This window comes from Equus caballus, chromosome 15, assembly GCF_041296265.1.
Source record: "Equus caballus isolate H_3958 breed thoroughbred chromosome 15, TB-T2T, whole genome shotgun sequence".
Lineage (NCBI taxonomy): Eukaryota > Metazoa > Chordata > Mammalia > Perissodactyla > Equidae > Equus > Equus caballus.
Genome location: NC_091698.1, coordinates 45,555,703 through 45,574,377, shown reverse-complemented (window position 1 = coordinate 45,574,377; position 18,675 = coordinate 45,555,703). Strand labels below are relative to the sequence as shown.

At 52.0% G+C, this 18,675-nt stretch overlaps 1 protein-coding gene across 4 annotated transcripts in view; it reads right to left on the bottom strand.

Annotated features, from left to right (window-relative positions):
* RAB11FIP5 (RAB11 family interacting protein 5) overlaps positions 1–12,946 on the bottom strand; it is a 38,457-nt gene extending 25,511 nt beyond the window's left edge. The window contains exon 1 of one of the 4 annotated variants that reach the window (XM_023618893.2): positions 12,314–12,946. In XM_023618893.2, the coding sequence (XP_023474661.1) occupies positions 12,314–12,744 (431 nt within the window). In that variant the 5' untranslated portion in view covers positions 12,745–12,946. Of the gene's footprint in view, positions 1–12,182; positions 12,214–12,313 lie in introns of those variants that run through there. The other 3 variants (XM_023618891.2, XM_023618890.2, XM_070236242.1) reach the window with 3 other exon arrangements.
* Positions 12,947–18,675: the final 5,729 nt, after the last annotated feature.

Here is an 18,675-nt window from a genome sequence, read left to right as displayed (position 1 = left end):
AGGCCTCAAAGGCCATGAATCTTATCACCATTAACAACCACATATCTCAGTTAGCACTTACTGCATGCTGGCTCTATCCTACGCACTCAACACACCAAATTATACCTCACTAATCCTCTTCACAGCTCTGTGAGGTAGGTGTGGGAGGCAGACCCTGAGAGGGGCTCCTGGCATGGACTTTGGAGCCAGGCTGCCTCCTTTAAGTCCCAGCCCCACCACTTAGCCACTATGTAACCTTGAGCAGGTCACCTCATCTCTTCCTGCCTCAGTTTCCACACCTGTCTATAAGACGGGGGTAATGGACGTCCGCTCCCCTCACAGACCACTATGAGGATTAAGTGGATTATGTGTGGAGCACTCAGAAAACAGGGCCTGGCACATGGGAAATGCCACAGGAGTGTCAGCTCACACATTTTCGCAGACGCAGACGCTGGGCACAGAGATGCCCGTTGAGCTAAGTGACTCACTTATTTTTAATAAGTAGGAGAGCCGGGATTTGAACTCAGGCTCCCTGTCTCCAGAGCCCCTAGCCGTGATCACTGCACTAGACTGCCTCCCTGTGCAAGTACAACACACACACACACATACCCAAGCCCAGAGGCCCAAGCTTCCTGCCCAGCCAAGGAGTCCAAAGTCACCCCCTTATTTCTCTAAAGCAGGCAGTTATGTGTTAGACGGGAGATAAATTACATCTTTATCTCCCCTAACCTCTATCTGAAATTTAGCATTTCTTCCAATTATGAATTTTTGCAACAGGAGTAGTACAGCAGCAGTACCTACGCGTGTATCACCAAGAGAAAGCAGGTACCTTCATATCCCACTACAGACGTTGCAGATGTCACAAAATACTATTTACCTTCATCACTGCTTTGAACTCTCAAGTTATTAGAGCACCACTGGATCATCTTATTTAATATAGTAATAAAACACATGTTACTTTAGCAAACATTTCCATAATTAATGTTTTAATATATTGATCAATGTGCTTCATTATCATTGGTGTAATTTGTAATCCTATATATTTAGAGATCTTGTTCTGAGAAGGGGTCTACAGGCTTCCCCAGATACCAAAGTGGTTCTCGGCACGGAGAGGGCCAAGCACAGCTGCTCACAGTAAGGAGGGCAGAGGCAGCAGGAGGGCACGTCTTCCCCTTTCTGCCCACTAGGTCCATGGCAATCACTGAGATCTCGAAGCAGAGGAAAGGTGCTGTGCCCCATTTCCTACTCAGGGGCCTGGGAAGGCCCGGCAAGGGGCAAGAAGCCGGCCAGAGGCCCCGAGGCTCCCACGTCACGCTACAGTGCTCAGTCTGCCCCTCAAACACCCTGCATGCCAGTGAAGGTGACTCCAGGGAAACAAAAACAGCCAAGTGCACCTGCCAGCTGGGGAGGAGGCTGCTCCGAGGGCTTGTTTGATTCACGGCCCCAACAGCACAACCTCCAACTTCCCTGGGGCTGGTCCTCAGCTGCTACAGCTGCAGCCCACCAGGTCTGCAGCTTCTCACTTCTGGCTGTGGCTGCAGCCTGCCTCTTCAGGGACAGGCCTCGCCTCAGGCTAGTGAACAGCTAGAGCGGCCTGCAAGCTGACAGTTGCAGGAGTCAAACCCCACCCCCTGAGGCAAATGAAGCCAAGAGGCCCTTAGGAAAGACAACTGTGCTGCCCAATGTGCTAGCTGGAGAATCTTCTAGAAGGGAAAGGGAGGAGCCAATGTGAAGGAGAGGAAAGATATGCTAATCCAGTTCTCCCTTTCCAGCCCCATTCTCCCCATTTGGCTTCCCTGAGAGAGTTCGTACAAATGGGGGGCTGCAGGGTTCCAGAGTGGAGAAAACGTGGGACTCAAAAATGAGATGTCGGGGGAAAGTGTGGGAGAAAACACTAAGATATCTGTCCATAACACTATGCGCCCCCGATTCCTGCTCCAGGCCAGCTGTCGGCCATCTCAAGTGATGCTGTGTAGATTAAATCACCTGCCCTCAAAAGGCCTGCAGCTTTCAGAGGTGGGCCACCGTGTCCCCACCGCCCCCAGGCTGCCCTGCAATGTCTGCTCTGGCAGGAAACTCCTGCCACGTAAATGAGTGGTGTCATGCACACTATCCGGGGCAGGGTAGGTTTTTAATTTGAAAGTCATCACTAAGTAAAAAATAGTGGCAGAGAATTGCCATTCCAGCTATCCCTGAGTGAACTGTGCCAGCCTGCTGTTCCTATGGAAAGGGACCAAATAATTGAGAGACAAAGCTCCTCCTTACAGCAGATTCCTGAAGATGTGGAAGAAGAGACAGAACTGGAGACCTAGGTGGCAATCATCAGTGGATACTAAAACCACTGGGACAAAGGACGATGGAGAACCTCATAAGGGCTGGGTGGGGCTAACAGCCCAGAACCCACTTAATCTGGACCTCACTGAAGATGAGACGCAGACAGTGAGGCCTCGCAGGGGAGTCAGCCAGCTGGGGAAGGACTCCCGCCAGGACTCGGGGCCAGGACTCGGGGCCAGGACGCAGGGCGTGAGGAAGGGGCCTTCCAGACCTAGCGACTAGCGCTCAGGGGCTGGAGAATCAGGGGAAGGGTGTCATGAGGAACCCATCAGCGGGAGCCACAGTGCGGGATATTCTCAGGGACAAAGCTCCTCCATCAGGTAGGGGTCCGACACAAAGAGGGAGGGAACTGTCATCCTGGGAGACCAAACAGCCAGGCACAGTGCGGGAGCCCTATTTGGATCGTGACTCAGGAAGCCACCCATGAAGAGAGAGTGCTGATATCAAGGAAATTTGAATACAGACTGGAGACTGGATGATAATTAAGGAACTGTTGATTTTATGTGTGTGATAAGGGCATTATGGTTATGTTTTTTAAAAAGCATCCGAATCTGTCGGCGATGGCTGGAGATGCGTATCAAAGCATTTAGGGAACACGGGCTCATTCATACTTTCCTTCTGGTCCCACACAGACTAACGCTGCACTTTGACTAGACCCTGTGGAGGTCGGGGGTAGCCTTGGGACCAGGCTTTTTCTCTTCATCCCACGGCTGAGCCCCGCTCCTGGTCTCTGAGCTTTGTGCCGACCTGTGAGCTCAGCCCTGCCCACTCACGGCAACAGCCCCAGCACAGGGCCTGGCCCATGGGGTCCCCACAGCCTACCCTGACACTCACAAGGTCTTAGAAGCACAAGGAACTCACCAGTGAAATTCCACCCAACCAGAGGGGGCCTCAGCCAGGCCTCCGCTCAAAACATTTCCCGAGTATTTGCCAGGAACAAGAAAGGGAGCCTCCTGGAGAAGCTTACATCTTGGTGGGGAAAAAAGATAGCCACATAAATAAAGGAAGGTGATCAACACCACAAAAATGCACAAATAAAGTGTGCAAGAAGGTTAAAGGGGAGTAGTAAGATGATTTAGGGAGGGGGTAGTAAAGGACATGGCATTTATACTGGGCCTTGAACAATGGGTAGGAAGGAGGCAAGCAGGGGGGCAAGGAGACCTTCCAGGTGGAAGGAACAGAATACACAGGTGCCCAGGGCTGGACAGGTGAAGACAGCAGAAAGGTGCTTTGGGGCAGACAGAAGATGGCCTGGAACATCACACTAAAGAGTGGTAACTTTATTCTGGGCCCTGAAGAGCACTCCAGGATACAAAACCAGGACATGACCTGATGCATACTGGGCTGCAGGAAGAGGGAAAGAGACAGCAGAGAGGCGAGGCCACGAGACCAGCAGGAGGCCAGCACAGCCAGGAGCAGGTCGCATGGCCAGGCAGACCCGAGCAACTCCTTACGCCTTAGCAGTGATTTCTCCCCACCAATTAATAAACTGGCATTCTGGCTTATAAAAAGGCAGCCAAAGCTATGATAACAGAGCAGAGGTAAAAAAAAAAAAAAAATTCCTAAACTAAGACAGGAGCAATGGGGAAGGTATGAGGGGCCGGGAGCGACCCCCGTTCGTCCCCCTCCAGCAGCACTCCGGCAAAGCCACTCTACCCTGCACTCATACTACTTACGGACAGCAGGGACTCTTATTGACTTTTTTTCCCCCGGTCAGGAAGAGTGGCCCTGAGCTAACACCTGTTGCCAATCTTCCTCTTTTTGCTTAAGGAAGACTGTCGCTGAGCTAACATCTGTGCCCATCTTCCTCTATTTTGTATTTGGGATGCCACCACAGCATGGCTTGATGAATAGCATGTAGGTCCACACCTGGGATCCAAACGGGTGAACCCCTGGATGCCGAGGCAGAGTGCAGGAACTTAACCACTATGCTACCGGCCAGCCCTTTTATCCCCCACAACCCAGGGACAGGGCCTTGATATATGGAACACCTTCTAACGCCTGCTGGATAAATGAGACAGAATTGGCGGGGCTCAGCTAGTCCCCAAAATAAGTTAAAAATAAAAATTATTTTAAGGGCATAGTGGGAAAACTCTAGTGGATTGGAAGATGGGAGACCTGGGTTCTGGTCCTGGCTCTGACTTACTAAGTGGTTTTAAACTAGTCATTTCACCTCTGTAAACAGGGCTGATAAAACAAGCCAGTTAGGGGCAGGGAGAAGGGCCAAGTAAAACTGTGATTACTCAGAGTTTGGAAAGACAGCTGGAAACCTCTCCCCCAGTCTCCTCCAGCCCCTGGATCCCCACAAAAGCAGCCCTCCCTACACTCCATCAGACAGGAGGCACGTGGCCGCAGGCCAATCCCCTCTGGCTGCCTGTAACCACAACCTAACCTGCCCTTTGATTTGCTATCTACAGTAAAAACGCAAAGCAGACACAGTCGCAGGACAGGATCCTGCCTCCATCAGGCCAGAAGATGATTCTCATCACCGTCTCTGGCGCCGTGCCTGGCACCAACAGCTCTCGGAGCCCAGACTGTCCCTTCGTTGGTTACCCCTGCCTCCCTGGGCATGGCCCGCTCAGCTCACCTCAGACCCCAGCCAGGTCCACCCCCCTCTCCCTCCCGGGCACAAACTTTTCGCTGATCCTCATTCCTCCTTCTGCTGGAGGCTCCAAAGGTCTGTCGCCACCAGCTTGCCTCGGACGTGGCCACGTTCACCCGGCCAAGGCAAAGCTATAAAAACGCCTGGAGACAAGGCTAGCCACCACAGACAGCAACAGAGAGCACGGACATTTGAAGGCACAACGGAGAAAAGCAAGCACTGGGCTTCAACGTCAGAAGTCTGGCTGCCACTAACAAGTCATGTGACCTCAGACAGGTCATCCCACCTCCTGAGACCCCAGTCTCCTTCACATCTGTACAGAGGGGGGTCACCCTGCCTGCCCTCAGGGAGGAATGAAATGAGGTGATGCTGGGAAAGCACTCTGAAAAGTAGGCCAACCCACACATAAAGATTTGGGTTTACTGTCTATCAAGGGCCTTTTACAGGCTTGTCATCAGCCCCGTGGGAGCAACGTAGCCCAGGACTGCCAGCAATGACCCTGCCCGGGAGGAAGGAGAGAACCAGCAAGACGACTTCTCCCAGGGGCTCTTTGGCAGATGGGGGAACAAGGAAGAAATTCTACTTAACTACACCCTCCTCCCCAGTTTGCTCCTAACCCCATATTCACCCGAAACAGGAGTCTTGGGTCACGGAGGACAAAACTAAGTAGTGGCCATCCCTTTGCCAGGGTCTCAGTTCAGACCCACAACGGGTAGAGACAAACAATAAACACCCCTATGTGGGGATGTCAAGCTGACTGTAGGTACAGACCTGTGTGTAGAGAATGTTGCATTTGTGTGAACAAAAAGGGTGGGGAGAAGAAAATACATAATGTCTTGGCTTTAAAGGCACAGAATGAGGGGCTGGCCCAGTGACATAATGGCTAAGTTCATGCACTCTGCTTCAGTGGCCCGGGGCTCACCAGATTGGATCCTGGGTGTGGACCCACACACCACTCATCAAGCCATGCTGTGGCAGCATCCCATATAGAAGAACCAGGACTTATAACTAGGATACACAACTATGTACTGGGGCTTTGGGGAGGAGGAAAAAAAAAGGACTATTGGCAACAGATGTGAGCTCTGGGCCAATCTTCCTCACCAAGAAAAAACTAGCAAAGAAAAAAAATGCAAGGAATGAGTTGGAAGGTTACACAAGAACTGGTAATGTTGGCTGCCTCTGCCAAGAGGAGCTAGGTGACACAAGGTCGAGGCGAGGGAGATTTTTGTGTACTCTCTGTACCTTTAGAATTTGAACCAGGTGAACTACTCAAAAATAAATAAGAAGTAGAGAAAGTCAGTAAGCTTGGCTCCCCTCCATTCCCTCCCCTGGCCCAGCCCCACCGAACCACCTCCCCTTCCAGGAGGGGCAGTCTCCCTCCCCAAAACTCACCCAGCCCCGCTCACACCTCACCCGTCATTCAAGGTCCCGCCTCCCCCGGGCAGCCCACCCTGATCACTCCACCCCCGGTTAGTTCATGCTTCATCTGACCCTTTCCTTCTCTCACACTTTTTATATGCTGCTTTGTAGGCTACTTATCCTTCCTGTGTAAGTCTTGTCTCAGGCATATTTTCGCCCTTCTAGGCCTATAAATTTTCTCTCTTTCCTTTCCTCCAAAGCTCTAACCTAGGCACAAAGGTTGCCCAGTAACTGCTTCCTAGATGTTGAACAAAAGAAAAAAAGGCCAACTACAAGGCTTGCAGGAGGAGGAACCGGACGGCTCGGCGTGCTCTGTCACAGTAAAACCAGCACGTGATGTCTCGGGAAAGGTCAGGAAGTCTTGTGTCTGCTGATGCTCCCAAGCCCTGCTCTACTGCATAAGCCAGTGGGAGAAAATCTCCCCAGGGTAGGGGGGCCTGGGGCCAAGGCAGAGCTTCCCAGGCCTCCTCCCACTCCTGGGAGACCCCTGGTGGCAGTGATACCCTCCTTCCTAAAGTACCAGGCAACAGCCCCTTTCTCCGAGACAGACGCCGAGCTGCAGACCAAACGTGCTTACCCCAGTCAGCCAAGGCCTCACACAGGAGACGCAGGGCATGCTCACAGAGCCCCCAGCCTAACCACAGAGAGGGGCTTTGGGGAGGCGAGAGGAACCCTCAGGAGGGCAGCCGCTGAGCACCTCGTCCTAAGCAGAGCTGAATTGTGGGAGATGTGGGGGAAAACTGAGATGGGCAGCACAGCGTGGTAGTGAAGAGCAGACTCTGAAGCCAGGCTGCCCGGGTCCAAATCCCAACTCCGGCATGTGCTGTGTGCCTCTAGAAAAGTCACTTCACCTCTCTGTGCCTTGGTTCTTCATCTGTTAAACACAACTCTAGTAGCTGCACCTGTAGGGATTGCCGTGAGCTCTTGTAAGTCAAGTCCTTCGCACAGTACCAGCACCTAGAAAGGGCTTAATGCATGATATTAGACCAACACAGAAGTAATAACCCTCCAAAACAGAGCGCCACCTGCTACTGGTGTGGGAACTCAGAGAAGGTGGTTGGCAGACAGGATCTCCGAAGGCCAGCCTGACAGGTCTTTGGTGTCTGTCGCCTCCTCAAGGAGGCCTGCCCTGACCACAGCTGAGCCCAGTGGCTCTGTCCTACTCTGAACATCTCCAGCGCTTCTGGCTAGGCCCCAAAATACAGCACCTGGATATGGCCCTTCCTGCAAATTCGGGGGTCCATCCTCCTAACGAGACTGCACCCTCCGGGCACGTAGGCCGGGGTGTCCATGTCCTCCCATTCTTTTGGCCTCCCCCCTAGGGGCCCCTCTCGGCCTCTGCCCAGCACTTTGGACAAGACTGCTCTCCAGGATCGCAGATAAGCCCCAAGGCCCCTCCCCATCCTGACCAAAATGTATCTCTCTCACTCACACCCCACAGACACTTCCACAGAAACCCTGGGATGCACACAGGGCACCAAATGACGTCTCTTCTTTACCCCAAATCCTATAGCTCCGCAGGCCGCCAGGGCCTCACAGAAACCACACAGAGCCCCACCCTCCGCTAATTGCTGAGTAGCTGACAACACGTCACTCTCCCTCCCCAGCCTCAATTCCACATGAAGTGCTCTTCTAGCCCTGACATTGGAATTCCATGATGATTCCACAGCCCCCCACCCCAGGGTCAGCAGAAGGTTGAGGTGGCCGGTGACAAAGCCCCTCCCCCATGCAGCTCCTCTGAAGCACGGCCTCCTGGGACCTGAACTTGCAGAGACCCCCCTTGCTTGCTGCTCACTGAGGAGCGGCCTGGGCCCAGCCCCACGCCCGGGCCTCAGCTTGACCTGCCAAGCCCAGCTTTCCTGCCTGGCTGCCGCTGATCCTGGGGGAAGAAATAACCTAAGGGGTCCTCAGCCGGCTCGGAAAGAGCAAAGTCTCAGACTCTTTCCAGGCAGGACTGCCAGGTGCATAAAGGACCCGCCCCGTGGACGTAGTTTTATTAGGTGGTCGTGCGGAAGGGCAAAGCTGCTTCACGACCACGCCGTTTTGCAGAGGACGGGCCCTGGGCACAAGGAACGAAATAGAGCACTCATTTCCCCAGAGCACACAGAGCTCCTGTGTTGCGTTAATTATCTGTCCGGGCGGGCGCAGGGTGGGGAGGGCAGGGGAAACATCTGGACGAGGCCAGACCAGTCGTTTAGCGTGGGCGAGAGCGTCACAGCACCAGGGTGGCGGGCAGCCCCGACAGAGGAAAGGGACAGCCCTCAAGGTCGCCCGGGGTGGAGGTTCTGCTGAGTGGTGCCCGTCCCCGGCTGCCAACAGGGAGGGGAGAACAGGGCAGAGATGGGGTTCCTGCCCAGGGCCAAATGCAGAGGGAAGGGGAAGCTGCTGTGCCAGCCAGGAGGAGCCGCCCAGTCTGACGGAGGAGGCACTTCCTACCCCTCCCCGCTCCCGAGACGCTACTGCTCCAGCAACCCCAAATAAAAACTGCCTCACAGCTAAAGGAGACGGAGCCTCCTCCGTCCTAATGACTGGTTTAAGTACAGCCACACCCCTCCCCGGCAGGGAAGCCAAAGCAGACTGCCTCAGCAGCCCCACGAGCGTCCAGGTCTGGGGCTGGAGCACGAGCCGAAGCCAAGGACCCTCGTGGCCTCAGCCGCTTCCTGAGGAGCAGCCACATCTGGAAATCAGTGGAGAGAAGGCTGTGAGGTCACAGGCCATCTGCCTACAACAGTAACACGAAGACTATCGAGAGGTTTAGGGCTGGATGGAAGCCCCAAAAGACTGTCCCGACCTGAGGCCAGCAGGCTGTGTTTTCCCTCAGGTGCCTCTTCCAGTGCCCCCAAACCCACCCTTCTCAAGGAGGTCTCAGGCCACCAGGACCAGCCAGGCAGATGACTCTGGTCTCCAACCCAAGTCCTCCTCAGCCACAGGCCTCCCGGACGCCCCCCACTATATCAACAGCACAAGGCTGGCAGGGCCGACAGAGCCTCTCCGGGGGCCAGTTAGCAGCCTGCCCGTGGTCTCAACAGTTTCACTCTTTGTGATGAAAAAAGACAAACTGTTCCCAACCCAAATTGAGCCCACAGACAGCCTTTCCAGGGGGCCAGGCTCTAACCATCAATCCAACAGGCCTGGAACGGGGGCTCTTCACAGAAGGGACTGTTTTACCCCACACAGAGCACCCAGTGGGGAGGACAAGGCTGGGTGCCAGAGGTAAAAACCAGAAAGGAAATAGGAGAGAAGCATCTCTTAGGATTCTCAGACCTGAGATGACCCACTTATGGCTTTAGCGAGGGGAGAGGGTTATAATCAGTTTCCCCATATATCACATTGTTTTGTTTCGAGAATTTCCTCTTCAATTATTTGAAGGCCTCCAGTGAAATCCCTCACCTCACAGAGCATCCCACTGACAAAGGAGCCTTGGGGTGTCGAGGCATCTAGCACCCCCGCCGCCACCGTCACCATCACCACACACAGCAGCTCCTGAGAGGAGCCCCAACACTGACCACCAATCATGTCCACGTACTTTAATCGCACTCTTAGTTCATCTCTTACATCAACTGTGTGAGGGTGTAAATTAGACCCATTTTACAGATGAGAACACTGAGGCACTAAGAGTTTATCTGACTTGCCACAAGATGGCAGGTCTGGGACCGGAATCCGTTCCGTGCAACTCCACAGGCCCCTCCTATTAACCATGAGGCTGCCTTTCCCCAGTCAGGTTCTGTCTCGGCAACACAGGACTACCATCTGGCCTCCTTGTGACCAACACCCCTGGTTCCTGGAGTTAAAGAGTGGCTACTGTTCTTTTCCACCATTACCCAAAGCTAAGAGGATAGACCCTGGTCCTCTCCGTCTTGCCCTCTCCCCCATGGACAATGTGCAGACTCACTGTCTTAGCAGCTCATGCAGGGTACTCCAGGAAAGGCCCCCAGGGGTGGCCATTAGAGCCAGAGGTGGGAGGTGGGGCCCAGCGTGGGGGTGGTGGCTCTCACCCTCTGTCAGTGGATATGCTTCTAGGTCCAGTGAATCATAAGATGAGGCCAACTCCACAGACTGTTCCTCTGCCCACCACAAGTGCCCCTCTCCCCTCCTGGCCCCTCCAGGTTCTATAAATAACCCAGGTCCATGCTCAAAAGAAAGGCAGCCGGGTGGGTGCCGAGAGATCCTGCTGGAAAAGATGCGACTTCTATAAAGTAAAGTAAGGCCCTCATTCAGATCAAGGGGTGGCAAGAGAAATTCTGCAAGATGGACTGTCCTTGGCTGCAAACAAGCCCTGCTGGGTCTACAGGCACAGACGCTCAGCTAAGGACGATCCAGAGGCCGAGAAGAAACCAAAGGCAGGAACTGAAAATAATCAAAGGCCCCTCCCCACATCACTGACCTCACAGAAGCGCTCCCCAAGTCCCTGACCTCACAGAAGCCCCTCCCCACAAGCCTGGAGACTTTTTTGTCTGCCCCCCAGATGTGTCACCCACCCAGTCTGGTCAGATTAGCTGAGTGCTGGTTGACGGACTGGAAAAGACGGGTGGAATGAATTTGGGAACAGGAAGCTCCGTGGAAAAAGAAAATGCTAAGAGACCCAGGAGAGAGCTTTCCGCCCCACCCCCACCCCCTTGGGGTCCCTGAGCCAGGAAGGAGGGAACAGGACAGAAAAGGGGAGGAAAAAAACAAAACAAGGGCCAAGCTACACCACATGACCCCACACCCAGCAACCAAACAGCAAGTCATGAGGGAAGGAGAGGAGAAGGCCAGGGGAGGGGGAGATGGAGCCAGATGACAGCCCTGCCCGGAACCTGCCCTGTGCTAACCCGCTTCCCACCCCAAGCCACAAAGAGCCACGAAGGCCCTTACCTACCCACATTTTGGAAAAAAATATTCAAGGTCAGATCCTTTTCTATGCAAATCCTGCTTCCATTTGGGTCTGCAGCAGGCTCATCCTCCTCCTCCAGCAAGCCTTCCTAGATTTACTCAGTTGGATGCCATTCCACTCAGGGAAAACTTTCCAGCATCTGTCCTCACCGAGGGCACACCCCTGCTCCCATCCCCTTAACCTCCCCATCCAGGGAAGGTGTCACCCCCAGTTAACCACTTGAGTGATCCACTCAAGTTGTCAGCCCTAAGGCCTGGCTTCCAGATCCTGCCCAAGCTCAAAACAGGAAATGGGGCTCCAAGCCTGAAACCTTGATCTTAATACAGCGAAGGTTAAACACTGCCAAAATAAATGATTAAAAAAACTCACTGGCCCTTCCAGGTGGAAGTGACTGGGAGATTACGCCTACTGTGCATTAACCATGCCATGGCCCTCACCTCACGCAGGAGAGACAAGACGCTTGAAGTCTGACTGAAGTGTTTCTTTCCCTTATTTAGGAGGTTTTTCTGTTCTTGGACCAGGGACAGAAAGGGGTAGGGCGTTGGGGGGCGTCTCTGGGCGGCAGAGGGCATCTGATCACCAGACAAGAAGCAGATGCCCTCTGCAGTCTCCAGATTTGGTGGGGCGCCTCCGTTCAGTCTCGCCCTCGAGGACAACACAGCACCTTCCCTCGTCCCCAGGGCGAGGCAGCGCCTCTCCACTACCCTGCGGGCCGGGCTTGGGGCCTGCAGTTCCCCTCCCCTTCCAGGAAAGAGAGACAGGCCCGGAGGCACTAACAATGGCCCCAAGATTTCCCTTCTAGAGGAGTCCAAGAGCCTCTGGATCCCCCTCCGAACTTTACTTGACAATCTACTCCTAACGCTAGGCCATGGCTCACACTTCCCCCAGGCCTCCCCAAGGATCCACCAGCGGCCGAGCGCAGCACAGCGCACATTTGGCGATCGGAAGGCGACCCCAGACATGCAAAGAACCGACCTGTTGGTTTACGCCCTTGAGCGCGAGGCAAAGGGCGCACCGCTCTGGCCGAGGCTCGGGGTCCCGCTCCCCCGCCAGCCCCGCCCCGGGAGGCCTTTAACCGTTTCGGCGCGCCAGCGCCCCTCACTCACTGTGTGTGCTGGCCGCGGCCTGCGCCGAAGACCTCGTCCAGCGCCACGGTGGCCTGGCCCAGGAACTTGTCGACGCCGATGAGCGAGCGGTGCATGGTGGTGAGCACCAGCTCGCAGGCGGCAGCAGAGCCCGCGGCCCAGGGCGCCGGGCCCGCGTCGGCCTCCTGCGCCCGCAGCAGGCCGTCCAGGGCGCCGGGCGGCAGCTCGAAGGAGCACTCCTCACGCCACTCGGGGCAGCCCGGCGTCTTCTCCACCACCGACGTGCTGTACTTCTCGCGGCCCACCTGGATCACTGTGTAGGCGTCGCTGGTGCTGCCGGCGCCCGAGCTCTTGCCCCGCAGCCCGCGGGCCCGCAGCACGGTCACCTGGACGTGAGTGGGGAGCCAGCGGGAGGGCCCCGCCGCCGGCTCGGCGCCCCGCACGAGGGCCATGGCAGGGAAGTGGCAGTGGCCGAGGGCCGGCCGAACCGGGCGCAGACACCCGGACCAAGTGAGAAACCGGGCAGCGGCGGGGGGCGGTCAGGAGCCGGCCGGGAGCGCTGCCGCCGCCGCCCGCAACCCGGCCGCCGCAGCTGCGGGCAGGGCTGGGCCGCGCCGGCCGCTGCCTCCCCGCCTCCCGGCCTCCCCGCCTCCCGGGCCGCCGGCCGCGCCGCGACGTCAGTGCCCCGCCCCCGGCCCCGCCCCGCGCCCCGCGCCCAGGCCCCGCGCGGCAAGAAGGCGGTGCCGCGGGGCCGCTGACCGCCGCGCCCCGGCCCGGGCCGCGGAAGACCCGCCTGGAGCCGGAGAGGGCGGCCGAGCGCGGCGAGGAGCGGGGGGCGGGGCGCGCGGCCTCTGCAGAGGGGTGGGCGGGGCTCCCGCGTTGGCCCCGCCCCGGGCTGGGGGCACCGGTGAAAGCCCGCCTGGCCTGAGGGCAGCGCCACACTCTCCGCCTGGTGTGAGATGCCCACTCCGCGTCTCCCGGCTAGTCCCAAAGCTTCCTTCAAGACGTCCCTGCTTCGGAAAGCCCTCGCCCTAAAACTGCCCTGGCCCGCCCCTCCCAGGATGACCATCCCCTTGGCGCGGGTATGTGGGGATGATGCGGACCCCGGCTGCCGGTCTCAGCTTGCGCTCTCCTTCTTCCAGCCCACCCCTGCCCGGGACGATGCCCGCGTGAAGCCAGAAGCGATTCCCGCTCCGCCACGTGACGGCCTCGCATCTGCTATGTGGAAGCGGGTGAGCCGCCGCCGCCTCCCACCTCCGCGCGCGGGAGGGACCTCGGATGCCGCGAGAGCGCGGCGCGGGAGGCGGGCGAGCTGGGCTCGCCCTCAGCGGACACTGCGGCGGAGAGCAGAGTGATGAATAAATGAGTAACCGCATCAATATTTAAGTGTTCGCTGGGAGCGCTGGAGCTCATGCGTCACGAGTTGGGGAAAATTATAGGCTCTGGTGGGGGGTTTAAACAATTACTTCCACCCATTAGTAAGTGCCTACTATGTGCAAATCCTTGGGTATTACTTGCATGCTTGGCTTATTATTAATAATGATAACAATGGCTAATGATTATAGATGCTGAATTTCGGCCGTTGCTAGCTCGTGCGCTTTATATGTATTACCTCATTTTATCCTCAGAGCAACCCTGTGGAGCTTTTATCCCTATTTTCCAGAAGATGAAATTACAGCTTAGAGAAGTTAACTTTGCCCAAGATCCGTAACTGACAGAGGTGGGATATGAATCCACACAAATGACCCCTAAATCTGTACTTTTTTGTTTTTTTTTTTTTTTACTTTCAGAGCCTGTGCTTTTAAAATAATTATTTTTAAATAAAATGTAACAGCTAAAAAAAATCAAATAGGACAGACGCAGTTATTGATGAAAAGCAAAAAACTCCCTCTCCACTCCTAGATCCAGGAATAGCTACTTACATAGCCATCTGTGTTTTCAGGCCTGTGGTTACCTCCATATCTCTGTGTAAAATGCTTACATAGCTGTATCTGGATTTATCGGGACTGGCCACTATCCATTGTCTTCCTGCTCTGATAGATAATGTTTTAGCTCGCTCACACCCACTTCCCTGAATCTTGGGTGGTTTTCCTATTATTTTGCTTCCTCTGTTGGATACCTTTATAGTAGAAACTTTTTTTTCTTCTTGGGGAGACTCCGCAGTACCCCTTGACTTGCTATGCTGTGAGAAGAGGATGCCAAAATCCCCTCTCCTAGGCCAGGTCCTCCACCAGGAGTATGGATGTAGGAAACAAGTACAGGAGACTGATGGGAGCACGCCCACCACAAGTCCAATCCTGATAGCCTCCCACTGTAACTCTGTGATCAGAAGACTGGGGGATTGGCGGTCCTTGGCACTGAGCCCCATGGCCCAGCATCCCTGTGGACAGCACTTAGCCAGATCTTCCTATGGATCTTGGCTCTCTGCCACTTAGCTGCAATGAGACCTGAAGATTAAGCCAGCTCGCTAACCTCTCTCAGCCTCATCTCCTCATCTAGAAAATGGGGATAATGATTCCTACTTCAAGCAGTTGCTGAGAAGATTACATGAGAAAATATTGTCAAAGATTTTAATGCAGTGGAGACCATCACAAATGATCTCAACGCATCTGAACATCATATACAGCTTTTTTTCTGATTATAAAAGTAATCTGGAAAAAAACAGCAAAATATAAAGAAGAAAATAAAAATAGATCATAATCTCGCCATCCAGAAATAAGCATTGTTAACAATTTGTTGTATTTCTTTCCAGTCTTTTCTTTATACTGTATGTTATTGTTTTATATGCACTATAGTTGTGAGGCATTGTAGTGTAATGGTTAATGTGGGCTTTGGAGTCCTGGTTCTACCATACACTCGTATGTATTATCTCTACCTCTGAAGACTACCTTTTAAAGCAGGTGCTATTGCTATCCCTGAAGTCACTGATGAGGAAACTGAAGCAGAGAGTGTGGGTAATTTTTCCCAAGTCTCCAACTGGAAAATTGTGGAGACTGGACTTGAACTCGGGTCTGAGTGACTCTACTGTCTGTGGCAATCTGCCCTCACACTAGCTTGTTGGTCATCTAAGCACCGCATCCACTTGAAGTCAATAAGGCAGGAAGTGTTGTCATACCTATTTTACAGATGAAGAAATTGAGGTAAGGAAAAGGTTAACAGACTTCTCCAAGGTTACAGAGTCAGGATGAAGCCCCCACTTTAAGAATGGATTCCCCAAGGGCTTTGCAATTGAAGACATCTTTACCAAACTACAACATGTGTTTGTCACTCTCCTTTAATGATTCTGTGTCATCTGTTTCCCAGCTCTCCACCGTGACTGGACTGCCTCCCTCCTCCTACCCCATGCAGTAGCAAGGCTCCAGGAAAGGGAGAAGGAGAACTCAGACGGGCTACTCCCGCTCTCCTTCTTCCTGCCCTGGCCCACGCAGTTTGGCAAGCTCAGGCTTCCTGCTGGACCAGGACTGCGGCTGGCAGCAGGAGGGCAGTGAAGCCAGGCAGGGCTCCCCTGCCGGTCACTTGGCTCTGGGAGGAAAGGGCGGGGTCTGCTAGCCATCTGTGGGTGAGAAAAGAGCAGAAACTCCAAAGACACTAAGGTCTTGGCCACCCAGAGGTGCGTTTCCTCCTGTAGAAGATGAAACCACCAGCACCCCAACCTGCGGCAGCCTGCCCTGAGGGTTGCGGGGAGAACCCTCCCGCTTCCCCTGCCTCCCCAGGGCTGCGGGTGCTCACGCCTTCCTGGGCCTCTCTGTCGGTAAGGCACAGTTCTTGCTTTAAAAGACTGGTCCTTTGTGTAATTTCCACTCGTTGCTTCCCTCTGCAATACCGTCAAATCCCATTTGCCGTTCCACATAGGCACTTCAAATTCATTTGCCTGGCTCTTCAACCTACACTTCCCCCTGTCGGTCATCCTCCCCCTCCCCCCACCAGCTCAGGTTCAAATCCTGGTGCCATCACTTACCAGCATTTTAACCCCTCTGAGTCTCAGTTTCCCCATCTTTAAAATGGGCCTGATATGAGGACCTTACCCCACAGGGTTAGTATGAGAACTATCTCAACACGTCCTAAGCAGTAATGGGTGTTATCATCTCAGAAATCTTTGCTGAAAGCAAAAGCTCATACCTCCTTGTTTTATTTGCATTTCTTTGATTGCCAGTAAGACTGAACATCTTTTTCAGTTATTAGTCATTTTTATTTTCTCTTTTAATGAGTTGTCTACTTTTTGAATTATCTATTTTCTATGCTCATTTTTCTTTGAAGCTTTCTTATTAATTTGTATGAACACTTTATGTTAAGAATAATAACGCTGTCTTTTATATTTATTGCAAATATATTTTTGACATAAGAAGTTATGTAGTCAAATCTTTTAATTTCTTCTGTTGTTTCAAATTTAAGTTCCTCCACACTAACAAGTCCAATAATATTCACTCATATGTTTTCTAGTTCTTAAGTCGTTTGGCTTTTCTTTCTTCTTTCATTCTCTTTAAACTCTTCTACAAAGAATTTTGGTAAATGATTTAAGATGAAAATCTAACCCTCTCTCCCCCAACAGCCACCCGAATTTCCCAGTACTTATTGCAAAACCCTATCCCTTTGCCATTAGTTTTTTCATATAAGTTCTTATTTATACTATAGACAGAGTCTGAACTTTGTATTCTATTCCACTGAGATTTAAATCATTCTGCCAGTGCCATTCTAATTATTGTCGCCTTTTAAATGCTTTATTATAATAGAAGGGCAAATCTTCTCTCATTTCTTTTTCTCAAAGATTTTATAGCTACTCTCTCCTGTGTATTCATTCACATGAGCTCTAATTCTTCTTGGAATTGTGAGAGAAATTGTTGCGAGAAAAAGTGACATGTTTACAAATAATAGCTATCAAAAATAACAATATACTCTCTAAAATTAGGAATAAGACAAAGATGTCCTCTCTCCATTTCTGTTCTGCCAACATTGTGCTGGAGCTTCTAGCTAGGACAATTAGGCAAGACAAAGAAAGAAAAGCCATTCAGATTGGAAAGGAAGAGTAAAACTATCTCTGTGTGCAGATTACATGATCTTAGATGTAAAAAATCCTAGGGAATCCATTAAGAAACTATTAGAACTGATAACTTGGTTCAGCAAGGTTAGAGGCTAGAGGATCAATATACTAAAATCAACTGTATTTCTATACACTAGCAATGAACAATTGAAAATAAAATAAGAAAACCTTTATGAGTATCAAAAAGAATAAAATACTTAGAAATGAATTTAACAAAAGAAGTGTAAGACTTGTGCACTAAAAACTACAAAACATCTTTGAAAGAAATTGACGAATACCTAAATAAATGGAAAGACATCCCACGTTCATGGATGGAAAGACAATATTGTTAAGATGGCAGTGTGTCCCAAATTGATCTACAGATGCAACGCATTCCTTATCAAAGTCCCAGCTGCTATTTTTTCAGAAACTGACAAGCTGATCCTGAAAATCATATGGAAATGCAAGGGACTCAGGATAACCTCATAAATCTTGAAATAGAAGAACAAAGTTGGGGGACTCATACTTCCCGGTTTCAAAACTTACTACAAATCAAGACAGTGTGGTACTGGCATAAGGATAAACACATAGATTATGGAATAGAATTGAGAGTCCAAAAATAAACCCTTATGTTTATGGCCACTGGTTTTTCCACAAAGGTACCAGGACCATTCGATAGTCTTTTCAACAAGTGGTGCTGTGACAGCTGGATATTCACATGCAAAACAATTGTTGGATCCCTTCCTTACACCATACACAAAAATTAACTCAAAATAGATCACAGACCTAAATGTAACCATTCAAACTATAAAACTCTTAGAAGAAAATACGGGAGTAAATCTTTATGACCTTTGGGTTAGGCAAAGCCTTCTCAGATACAACGCCAAAAGCACAAGCAAACAAAGAAAAAATAGATAAACTAGACTTCTATCAAAGTCAAAAACTTTAGTGCTTCAAAGAACACCAACAAGAAGGTGAAAAGACAACCCGCAAGATGGGAGAAAATATTTGCAAATCATATACCTGACAGGGGACTTGTATCTAGTATATATAAAGAACTCTTTATATTCAGCAATAAAAAGACAACCCAATTTAAAAGTGGGCAAATGATTTGAATAGATACCCTAAAGAATCGATACAAGTGGCCAAAATGCAGGCAAAAGACACTAGAAACTTTAGCCATTAGGCAAATGTAAATCAAAACAATGAGATACCACTTCACACCCAAAGGAATGGCTATAATAAAAAAGATAGACAATAACAAATGTTGCCAGGATGTGGAGACATTGGAACTCTCATAGTTTGCTGGTGGGAATGTAAGATGGTGAAGCTGCTTTGGAAAACAGTTTGGCACTTCCTCAAATTG